The 12,647-nt window shown below is 38.6% G+C and overlaps 1 protein-coding gene across 1 annotated transcript in view; it reads left to right on the top strand.

Moving 5' to 3' along the window:
• The window catches only part of ADCY2 (adenylate cyclase 2 (brain)), a 163,516-nt gene that overhangs the window by 131,288 nt on the left and 19,581 nt on the right, over window positions 1–12,647 (top strand). Inside the window, exons 17-18 of the mRNA XM_010013721.1 lie at window positions 8,650–8,834; window positions 10,342–10,426. Of these exons, the coding sequence (XP_010012023.1) occupies window positions 8,650–8,834; window positions 10,342–10,426 (270 nt within the window). The remainder of the gene's footprint in view (window positions 1–8,649; window positions 8,835–10,341; window positions 10,427–12,647) is intronic.

The following is a 12,647-nucleotide window of genomic DNA, read 5'->3' as shown; positions in this document are numbered from 1 at the left end:
CTGGAACAGCTCTTTGTTTCAGTGATTTCTGCATCAAATGTATGAATGGTTCTTGGCACAGTGACAGGATCTCAGGGCTATACTTTCCCAGGAAGGTGCCCAGACAGGATCATAGAATCATAGAATAGTCAGGGATGGGGCATCCGCCACCTCTCTGGGCAACCTATTCCAGTGTTTCACTAGGGAATGAATGATCCAGAATTGGGGATTCTCTGTATTATTCTTGGGGTGTTTATGTGGGGATCTGGGAATAAATTCCTGATGCAGCTGCCAGCCCAACTGTCAGGAAGGAAGGAATTCACATCACTGCTTCAAAAGAAGCAGTGATAGGCGTTTTGAGAAGGAAGTTCTCATAAGCTACACAGATATTTGGAGAGTTGGTAGAAAAATTAAAAACAAGAGGAGTCCTGCATGTTTGCCTTACAGATTTAGGCAAAAGAGCAATGCTGAACAAAAGTGTCAGTGCTTCTTTGTGTTAAGGAAAATGTAAATCCTCTAGTTCAATGTATGATACCTGACTTCCATGCTTCTGCCATACATAAAAGCATACTCTCCTCACTCTACATTCTGCTGAACTAGATAGAGTAGGCTACATGAAGGACTTTGTTTACAACAGCTCTTTAAAAACTGTAGACCACTGTGTCTTGAGGAGATTGCATATCTCTTCTGGAACGTCAGAAAATTAATTTAAAGTATAGTTGTATGTTCATATGAGGCAAGGAGAAGTGTTGAAGTAACTTAGTGAGAAAGTTGTCTTTGTTTTTAGTAAGATAAGGGTGACCTTATAGCTCTGTACAACTACCTGAAATGAGGATGGAGCGAGGAGGTGGCTGATCTCCCAAGTAACAAGTGATAGGACAAGAGGTAACAGCCTCAAGCTGCACCAGAGGAGATTTAGGCTTGATATTAGGAACAATCTCTTCACTGAAAGGGTCGTCAGGCATTGGAACAGGCTGCCCAGGAAAGTGGTGGAATCACCATCCCTGGAAGTGTTCACAAACCGTGTGGATGAGGCCCTTAGTGACATTGTTTACTGGTGGGCTTGACAGTGCTGGGGTAGAGGTTGGACTTGACGATCTTAAAGGTCTTTTCCAACCTAATTCATTCTGTGATTCTGTGAGTCTATGATCTAAACCCGTGTATTAGTCTTTTGCAGATTTGTGGTCAGATATCAAGGGATTTACACAAACTTGCTTCTCCCATGCTGTGGGGGGAGGGTCTGTCACCACATGGCTCCTATTGAAAGAAATGGCACAGCAGGTATTTTCATCACGTGAGGCAAAAAACTCACAACTGAAGATTGCAGATGATACAAACATAAGAAAAGAAAAAGCTGTTAGAATACATGAAGTTAAAATGAGAATTTAATGGTAGTGTGCTCAGATGTTCCCTGGCAAACATTGGTATTCATAAAAAATATTGCTGTCATTTCAGTCATTTGAGTAGGTGTGACTGCTTAGCAGGACTAAGCCGTCTCTTACAGAAAATACTATGTTGAAGAACAATACATATCTCCAAAGCGTGATATCAAATGTAGGTAACTGATGAGAGACAAGAAAGACAAGTACAAACACATCATTCAGAAATAAGTGTTGTTTGGCTTACGGGAGATGATAACGTTTCTGTATCTTTTTCCCCTTTCTGTATTTATTTATGTGTCCACAGATAAACCACATTTCATATAGCATTCTGTGTATACAGGTAATGTTTAAAGGTCACAAATGCCCTGTACAAAGCTCAAAACCAAAATTCAAATACTTTAATATAAATTAATATATGTAAATATACATACACATATGTTTATATAATTGTGTTTGAGTTCTTTATGGTATATAATCTTTTGCTCTGTGGACATACATGGGATGGGATTCTGAAACAAAATACTGTTATTTCATGTTTGCAAAAAAAAGGAAATGCACTATTAGTGGGATGTCTGAACTCTCTTTGAGCACCCTTGGCAAATGACCTGGTTAAGAACACCTATAAAGATGAGAATATTGGGGGCAGGGAGGGTGATTAAATACTTAAAGCTGTCTGCAGGGCCTTTGCCCAGAATTGTTCCTGATAAAGAGGAAGACCAGCACCAGCTGGGTTAAGCAGTAACCAAGAAGGATTTCTGAATTAAAGAAGGAAGTAGTGTAAGAAATAGCATAAAAGCAGCACAGACATTTGTAACAGGAGGCAGAGAGACCTGAGTGGAAACAGCTGCTGACAAAACCTGGTTTGACACTACCATCAGTATAGAGTAAACTATTTGCAGGTTAATTATGTGTAGTTTCACATAAACAGTCAGAGAATCATGTTAGTGAAGGAAGACAACCTGAAACGTGCAACTGTACAAACAAAGGTGAGTGCCAATTTGGTCTTGATAGCAGGTGGCATATCGATCGCCTCCACAAGTCCACAACCGGTCCTGCTTCTGTTGAAGTGGTGTTACAAGTGTAATGGTTTCAAACTCTTCTCAGCAGCACCACAAAACTTATTACTGACCAAGAGGTCAGAGTCTTGGGAGGTTGGATAGTCTTTAAAAAGAAGCAAAAAAACCCAACTAAAACTCACCGTGTATGTAGTACAGTGCTGTGATGTGTTGCCAAGGGGACTTGTGGAGTCTCCATCCTTGGAGGTTTTCAAGACTGACCAGATCTGGTTTTAGTTGATAAACCATTTTATCTGTATTTGGTTATGGTGAAACTGTGCTGGTTTTCTTTGGGGCAGTAAGACAGGGATAGTGAATTTAGATCTGTAGAGAACAACAGGTGAGAAGGAGGCAACCTATGGAGCTCTGCAGTGGTCAGCCTGGGATGGATTTCTGTATGAGAGGGACTGTGAAGTTTGCTAATGAAATTAAGGTAGAAGGCAATATGTATGAGGAAGGCTTGGGATTTTAGAAAGGAAGTCAGATGAGGAATTGAGTAAAAGAACTTGGATGAAATTTAGTAGTACAGAGTGCAAGATTATGGTTGGTCAGACAGACCAGTGACAAGAAATTCTGGTACAAGTTGGAAGCCCATCAGATGGAGATGCAATGAGTTCAGGATTTGAATTAATTCTGTGGGCTTGATGACAACTCAGCTGAATCACAATAACCGTCCATGTGACTGCTTTTAAGGTAAGTATAAACCCCGTTTATGTAAGTGAGTCCTAGTGAAGGAAAGCTACCTCATGCTTGCTGAGCATGACATTAGTGGCTGGGACTGTGTCAGTGTGTAACAACGTGTTAAGCTGCTATAACATCATGATCTGTTTGAGCCCCACTTGCATGGGTAAGCTATTAAGGTTTTGTAGCTGTGAGCAAAGGAGCTGTCATTCTAGGATGTATGAGAACATTCTTCTGTAAAATCAGTATTAACACTATTGCATGACTCACTGATAAAATCTGGGAAGTATGTTTGCAGTTTTGGTCACCCAGAAGGTTGAACTGAAAGAGACTACTAGAATGATTAGGGGAATGAAGAGCTCGTTTTCTGGGAAGAAACCAGAAGAACATAGATTGTTGAGCATAATAAAGGCTGCGATAGCATTAAATGTTAGGAAGACTACTACTGAGAGAAAGGAGCTATCTAAAAATTAAAGATAAGATTGACACAAGAAGAACACAAGAACCAGCCATGAATACTGGTTAAATGTAGAAACAATTTAAGTGGTGAGATTCAAAGCAGTGGAATTAATGTAGTCAACAGAAATCTAACTCATTAAGAAAGCACTGGATCAATACATTAAGGGGTACTGTATGATGATGGTTATGGGTACCTGTGGCATGAGCTGGCTGAATTTGATGACCCAGGAGATACTGGTTCCACTTTTCTGTTTCAGTAACATTAGTACCAATACTGTTGACATCATTATTATGTTATTACATCATGTAAATCAACTTCAGTAAAGACTTCTTATTCTTTCTCTGATTTTTCCTGAGTTTAAATAAGAGGTTGAGTTGTGGTAAACCCAGAAATTACTCATACTGAATTTACTTAATCATTGTCTCTCGTATGTGTGAGCTTATGATATATGAAAGTAATCACAGAGCCTTTTCTCTTTTATTCAAGTGGAAAGTGGAGGCTAACCAATGTGGTTTTGTCTGAAGAAGCAGGAACAAGTAATCAAATGATGTCATTTTCCCCTTGCTATTTCAATTTGCAGTGAAATACCAAAGTTAAATGATTACTGGCAAGGCTTTCACTGCTTCACCATTTGTCTTCTCTGTTTTGACCTAAAACAGCTGACAAGCTAATGGATTATATGTTGTTTTTGTCTAGTTTTTCCTGGATAATGCTGTAAAAGCTTTTCCCTCGGTTCTTAATTCGTCAAATGCAAGTTTTCCTAATTTGAGTAATCAGACACGGTGGTGTATACAAAACAACTGTTTTTTCCTACCGGTAAGTCCGTTTTACATTTCTTTCCTTGTTTACAACAATTACACTAACTTGACTGTTGCCGGATCTGCTTGAAGTTAAACACCCACCAGTTTTTAAGACTGTAGCAAAAGCTTGGGTTTTTTTCAGTCACCTGCAACTGCATTTGAAGTAAGTGGGAAGTAAAAGGAGGTTAGTACTTCTGAAAATAGAAGGTTTAATGAGTGTCTGATTAAAAAGCAGGAAACAGTATGATAACTAGGAAGCCTAGCTCACCCGTGCCAACGAATGGGTGTTAAAAGATAATAGGGGAACACACAGGGACTGCAAAGCAGACTGTGTACTGAAAGCCAGGTCAGTCCACAAACGGGTTTAACAAGGACTAGTGGTAGACCTGAAAATATTCACTGATTTTATCATTGTCCTGGCAGTAAATGTGAAATCTGTGATCATCACACTTTTGTCATTGCATATTTGATTAAGAGGTGGGATGAGAGGGGGAGAAATATAACACTCGTGTACCACTGCATAGACTGTTGAAAAGATCCGAACTGATTTGAAAATGTTTCAGTGTAAAGAAAAGCACAGCAGCACATGCAAGAAGAGGGGCAAGGACAATTGCTGAAAAAAAATGTGATCTGTATGCTAGAGAGCAATAATTCTTAAAGAGATTACAAAAGACCTGCACTTAAACATAACAAGCTGTATATTGTGCCAAAACAGGTCAACAGCCTTTGGATGAATAAGCAGGAAGCAGCAAGAGGAACAGGGAGATTATTTTCTCTCTATGCAGAATTGATGAAACCAGAACTAGAATGGTGTGTGATTTCCACACAATGTGTTTTGCGTAAAACAGCTGTTCACTATGTCAAGCTGAACAATCCTTAGGCACACACAAAAGCAAAATGTTAGTTATATATAGACCTATCCTGGAAAAAAAAAAGCAAACAGATGCAGTAACTGCAGCACGCACTTACGGATTTCCAGCATCTCCCTGGTAAAGTTACAGCAGAGCATGAGTTTGTTTCTCATTTTCAAATTTAGCTAACTAAATGCCACCAAGTATGGAACGGTGCCTGCGTTGTCTTCTGTCTTTGACAAATTGGCACAAAAAAATGTGTTAAAATGTCACTTCTGATAATAATAAATGAAAAAGTTATGTTGACTAAAGTTTTTAAGAACTTTTTCTCTAACCTTTTTTATTAAACATCTCTCAAATACGCATAATTTTCATCTTGCACAACTGCAAAACTTCTAGCTTGAAAAAGCTATGAATTCCTTTTGAGTTACTACTTTTGATCTTAAATTAAAAAAAAAAAAATAAATCCAGAATTATTCTCTCTTTACTGAATGAGATATTGAATACTTAAACTGCAAAGTTTGTTTCATTAAATTAAAATTCAATCTTTTGAATCTGTGTGTTAGCTTTAAGCTTTATTCATGTAGATAAACTTCCTGTGATTTTTGATGATGGACCTGACAGATCTATTGAATATGTCATCTAAAATGAATGAATAAGAGATTTTTTAATTCTTTCAGCCCCAACAGAATTTAGTTCATTTTGAAGCAAACTAATTTATTCTCCCCCTAATGCAGCCCCCAAAATAACTTTTCTGAGTTACGTTGTTTGTCTTCTTGCTTAGCAAAGATTATACAGTAAGTTATAAGGTCTTTTCTTGTATTTAGCTTTGTTCAGTTTTGTTTAGATTTGCTATGATGTTTCTGTTGTTTCCATATAATAGAAGTTAGGCTTGGGAGATTTCAAGTCATGCATGTCTGTTCCTGTGATAAACCACAGTCGGGTATAAATAAACCTCAGTGCTGCCACCTCCACATGTTAAATCAATAAAGTCATAGTCCTTACTTCTAAAAGATGCAGTTTTGGAGTACACTTTATTTGGCTAGGGATTTCCAAAATTACTTTGTTCTCAAGTTTTTCTTCACAGACATATTGAGTAGAATCCCTTTTTACTTTGGTAAAGATCTTTATAATCACAGAACTGTAGGTCTTAAATTTGCAGAGACCAAATGCACTGGGCTGGATCCTAAGGGTGTAGGTGCGCTGTGCAAGTCACAGGGGCTGTGATCCTGGTAGGAAAGGCACTCAGATTCTGTAAGGTATTGGTAAAAATACCATTTATTGTAGCTAGCACAAGGAGAAAAAAGATAGTAGATATAGTTACATCTCTTCAGATACTGGGAGACCTGAATTGTGCAGCACCAGACAGTTCTGTAGTCAGGAATAGCATGAGGTACAGATCCCATCTGTGGAGATGTTACCCCACATTTTCCTCTCTTGAGCTCTTACAGGGTTTTCTTAAAACAAAACATTTCTATTTGTTATTTCTGCTGTCAGACAAAAAACATCCATGAGAACTTGCTGCACTAGTTAGAGGCCATAGAGGTGGCATAACTGCTGCTTCTGAGTGGGAGCTGCCTATAGGCTCCTTGGTTGCAGTAAGTTGGCTGAGCTGGCTGAGGTTGTCCTGCAGCTGAGGAATATGCAGAGCACAGCATGGGTGGGCACCTGCTCAGCTTCACTGTTGTGTGGGTGGCTAACACTTTAGCGTGCAATGATCTTCCAGTCAGGGTCACTGCAAAGGATAGGTATCACTGCAACACTCTGCCTTGGAGAAAGCCTCAATGCCTATGTAGTCTGAGCACATTTCTTTCTTCAGTAGGTTGTGCAGAGGTGTAGGATAACATAGGTCTTCACCAAGAAGCAAGCCCAGTTACTCAGTGTGCAATATCTGCACACAAAAGCTGTAATTTTTTTCCCAGCTGGGCATTAATTCCTCTATAGGAATGTTCATGCTCATTTGATGAACAGAGAACAGAACGCGTGGACCAGGAGACAGGCTGCCATTTGTTTGACAGCTTGCAATCTTTGTACTTCGACAAAGATCAGAGCTCTCATACTATACATAGGACCACCAGTCCTGATTTTCTGTATGGTTATTTTGACTGTTCCTTCACCAGATTGTTATGTTTTCCACTGTCTTGCCTGCTTTGTAACTGCACACATCTTTCTAAGATGCTAGCTAGAATGCCAGTTACCTTTATTCCTCTACAGTGTGAGACCTCCTGTGGAATGCAGCCATCAGAGTTTTATTTTTGGTGATTCTGAACAGTAGCTCTTTCCATTTCTTATTTCAAGCAGATCTGCAGGCAAATTGCAGTAACAGCAGAGATTGAGATGGCAGATCAATTCTGTCTGATGGGTGCTGTGAAAATTGTTCTTCTTAGTGATCCTCCAACGTTAGTATACAGTGATTCAAGTTCTGTCAAGAAGTGCTGCCATCAACAAGTCAACAGTGGTCTGAAATAGCATATCTAGAAATAGAATGCTTTGTAGCTCCAGAAAATATAACTTCCTTACAAGGTGCAGGACTGTAACTTTCAGGAAGCATCTTTGGCAAAGGACCTGTATGTTAAGGACTAAGGTGACAATTCTAGTGAGAATGTATCATTCCTGTTTAGCATTAATATTGATGCCCTAATAAATTTCCAGAAGGTATACAGAGGAAGTATTTTTCCAGGAATTTAACTTCAACCATGCATATTTTTGTTGATATATATGACATAGGAAAGAAAAGGCCTTTTTTTAGCAACTTAATGTGTTCTTACGTAGTTGTAACTCAATAGGATTGATTGGACAGAAGGATTTTTTATATTTATTATGCATAGGCCATGTTATTAATTTTTTATTTTTCATAGCTGTATTTCTAGAGTTTATAAAATGCTGTATCTATGAGGTTCTTAACAACTCTTTATTGCATCAGTTTATAAATACTGCAAATACAGGCAATGAAATTGTTATTTTCAGATCTTTAGACATTTCACCTTGAACCTTACGCTACTGATACGTACAGGGTAGTTATTGGACTCAAGCATGAATAAAAACCGTACAGTGGCACAGGAATAAATCTTTTGTCAGTCTGCTGGCAGTAGGCTCTTAAGCTAGACTTCAACACCAGCAGTGGTGTTCCATGAATAGGCACACCTCACTACTGTGGATGAGTAAACCAGAAGTGACAAAGGGTGAACATTAGGAGCATAATCTGGTTTCTATTGAGGTTTGAGTGAATTGGAGCCTAGTAAGAAAAATGGTCTATTTTGTGAAATACCAGCATCTGGTTGTTGTTGACTGTCTGTAAACCATAATGTCCCAGGTTGTAAAGGATTTCATGTTTAAGTGGTCAGTCAATAATACAGTTTTTTATACTAGCATTTTATTATGCATGATGTCCTACTGAAGAGTCAAATTCTAAATATTTTCCATTTGATTTTTCTTTGTCAGTATTTTATATACAGCTGCATATTAGGGCTCATTTCCTGTTCTGTTTTCCTGAGGATTAATTATGAGTTAAAAATGGTGATAATGTTGATTGCATTGGTGGGCTACAATGTTATCCTTCTGCACACGCATGGGCCCATGCTGGATGACTACAGCAAATTTATGTATGCAATGGCACCTCTTAGAAGGTAGGTGGATAACTCCAGTCCTACTGAAATTAAATACTACCTATGGTAGTCCTTAGTTATGGAACAGATTTTTTTCTATGTGTTCAGCTATATAATCTACAAGTCATAATTTAAAAACATTGTAATGCTGCAGTTAATATATGATTTAATGTCACACCTCAGAGCATTAGAATAAAATAAACAAGTCTGGGCACATGCTATAGGAAATAGACTATGGTTAATTTGCATTTTTTTAATAAAGGACATTAGGAAGAAGTCATCATTAAGGTTGTTAAGGCCTAAGGCTAAATATAATTAAGACTGTTAAAGCACATTTGCTGCAAGCCAAAGAAAATCAACTTCCTCAAACTAGTACGTTGTCTTAAAGCTTTACAGATTCAGTCTTAGCTAATGGAAAAAAGAGTAAACCAACAATTTGGAATTTTTCATGTGCTCATGAATTCGTATGTTAATTTTTCAGTGAGATTGCTGAAATCTTTGTTATAGGTGATAATATGTTAGACCAAAATTATGACTCTAATTCTAAGCACTGCTCTGTAAAGTAACTTTTGGACACCTGTAATTTCTACCTCACTTTCAAAACAAAGAAGTGATTCTCGTCTATGTAGGCTGAGTGTGCAGTGCATATTCCACAACAGAAAAGCTGAATGTTCAGAATGGAGTTTCGGTATCCTTTTTCCTGTGCTGTAAGCTGCTCGAGATCTTTAGGACATAAAGACAAGCATGGAAAAGGATCTGAATTTTTAAGAAGTGTGTTTTCTTTGCACTTAAATCTAAAGGTTAAATGAACAAACACAGGTCCTTTTTTCCATTGCATTAGGGGAATGGATATGTCTGTGATGGGATGGAGAACCATGGGACAGATTAGATTGAGCATTTGCTTCTGGCAGCCCTGATTTTGCCAGTCAAGCTGTGTGTCTGTTGGTATTTTCTTTCCTAAATCTCTCACCAAGGTTCTTCTTTCACTGGCATCAGAAGGAGAGTGCTTGGGAAAATTGTTCCCCATCACTTCTAGTGTCTTTTCCCAAAGCAGAGCTTTTAATAAACTCGGTACAAGATCTAGTTTGTGCCTCCTGTAATTCTGAGGTGAAAAGATATCTTGGGACTTAGGTGCTTTATTTTCTGTTTCTTGACATTCACTAGATACGGTCTAGCTCTCCATTATGGAAGTAGTGCTACTACATAAAAAAAATCTCTTTTTAATCTGCCTGTATAGAATAAGCAGCAAATGCTCTCCATTTGTAAGCAAACAAGGATATTATTTTTACTAAATCCTCATCTTATTACCAGGTTTCAAATTGTAGGCACATTTGCACAAAACGCAGTAGAAGTAATTATAGCTAAGAGTGGAATTAATAATATTTAATCAAATAATAAAGCATATCATATTTAAATGGTCCTAGTTTACATACTAGAAAGTAGTATAAATTGTGGTCTTGTTCTTGTATTGAACTAATTTTATTTTAACTTTTGAGCAGCTTGCTTTACTTACGTTTTTATTTTATAGGCCAGGAATACTGAAAGACCTGAAGACAATGGGCTCAATTTCTTTGTTTATATTCTTCATCACATTACTGGTTTTGGGCAGACAGGTAAGATGCACACCTCTCTTCATTCCGTCAGTGGACACAATGCCAGCCTCCACATGCAGCCTGCTACCTTCTCAAACATTTTTTAGATTTTCTGACAAACACACACCTTTATTCTGTTCTGCCTCACACCCTTGCAAAGAAGTGTCACAACATCTAAAAAGCTATTTTCTTTATTACCTTCCAGTATGCCCTTAAAACTCACCAATAACTGTCATTGAGCCTGTAGACATTATGCCGATAGTATGCTGTGACTATTGCTTGTCATGCTGACCAATATTGTCTCATAGCTTCCTAGTGTGCTCCCATCTGTCTGCATCCATCTGCTGTCTCCCTAGTTGCTTAATTACAAGCTATTTTCTTCACAGTTATTACAATTTGATGCAGACACAGAAACAATGTAGCATGCAAACAGAAGTGTGCCACATACTGAGGCCACAGTTGCATTGAAACTATGACCCAACAGGAAACTACTCTGTTACCCAGTTGTACTTTTTCAGTAGCAATGTGACATCAATAGTCTTAGTTTCTATGAAGCTGAGGGCAGGTGCATGGACAATTCCTTATATAAGTCCTCTGGTCTGCCCATGATCCATGGTTATAACTGCAGCTCCAGCCTGTTAGCCAGGAATGATGCAGTGCACAAGACAGAGCTCTGAGATGGAAGAAGCAATCCATGTGGGATCTCATGAACAGCTTGTACCCCCATAGCCTGCAGCCTTGGGAAGGATCTTATCCCAGACTGTCTTTAGATCTCTCATTTACATTACAATTCCTTGAACTATAATGGCTGTCATTTAAATTGACAGGCAGGCTTTGCAGATTACTGGACAAAAAATTCTTACCTGGCAGCTTCTCCAGTAGAAGATCCAAAGATTTGCTGTAGTGGGGAACATCCTTCTTGAGTTAGAAATAACATTCTTCATCTGCCTTGCTGCCAGCGCAGTATGAGTTTGCTCATTTGATGCTGGTAGCAGAGTGGGGCTGGAACACAGCTACTTACACTTGGAAACCAGGATAAATACTTCATTGCACCAGTTGACAACCTGTAGTCCCTGTCAACCAAGGTGTCAGATGGAGGCAGTGGGTGCAACACCAAGGAAAAAAGGAGAGAAGGAATGTCATCTTCAGTGAGCAAGGAGAGTACTTATTTGTGCGTTCAGTCACATCAACAAGAAAGTTTGTTTTGCATGCAACAGTGTGCAGGTGGTGTTCCCTGTCACACCAACTACAAAATGATTCTGTAATGGGAAAAAGTCTTTGTTTTCAGAGCTATAGGTCCAGGACCCTTGTCATGATACCACTTGTTTGTGGCTCTTCAGTCTTTTGCCTTTGATTTTTCTGCTAATTTATTCTCCCTTAAGGAGAAAAATCTGTGTTTTCAAACAGTCTTCAAGCAATTCTAAATGATAACTCGAAAATGTTATGAACTAATTTTAATACCTACCTGGCGTAAGACTGGCCATTTTAAGTTACTCCTGGTGATACTGACTGGTAGCAAATGCTTGGGAAGAGAATAGGGGAGGAAGTGAATCTGTGTAGAGTGACCCCCCCAGGGACATATGCTTCCCACCTTCTGCCAGTTGTCATTTCTGTGGCAATTTTTAATAGCTATTGGCTGCTCTGCTTTCTGTTACACAGTCTGATCCATTTTTAACCTTTTTTATCTTCTTGGTCTTCCCAATGCTTTCTCATAATGAATTTCATAACTTGATAAGATGTCCTGTGGAAGTGTCTATCATCTTGTTGCTGTTAAACTTTCTGCTTGCTACTTGCATTAAGTGGCACTTGCAGAACACTGTCAAGCCATCTTGGCAGTGCAGGCCAAGTAAAGTTCTTCCTTACCCTCCTTCCACAGAGAAGTAATACAAAAAAAAATCTCTGTTTGCTATTCACTTTTTCTAATTTGCAGGTAATCCCGTGTCTCTTCTTTTAATATCTGATTATTTTAACAATGCTAAAGGTAACAGCTGCTATGAAAACGGTAGTCTTTCCATTTCCCTTAAGCTGGCATTGGTGCTCCTCTGTCCCCAGAGTAGATAACCAGAAAGTTCATCTAAACCAAAAAACGCTTTCCTACAAGCCTTGTTTTGTGAACCTGCTACCAGTGGTCAAAGATATGCCTGTCCCGGTACAAAAGCAGGAGAGGGGATGTGTGTCTCTGGTTGAATGGGAATGAAGAGACAGAGCTAGGATGTCGTTACATGTTTTATAAGCCAACTTA

This window comes from Nestor notabilis, unplaced genomic scaffold, assembly GCF_000696875.1.
Source record: "Nestor notabilis isolate BGI_N333 unplaced genomic scaffold, ASM69687v1 scaffold5794, whole genome shotgun sequence".
Lineage (NCBI taxonomy): Eukaryota > Metazoa > Chordata > Aves > Psittaciformes > Psittacidae > Nestor > Nestor notabilis.
This window is presented reverse-complemented; position numbering and strand designations above follow the sequence as displayed.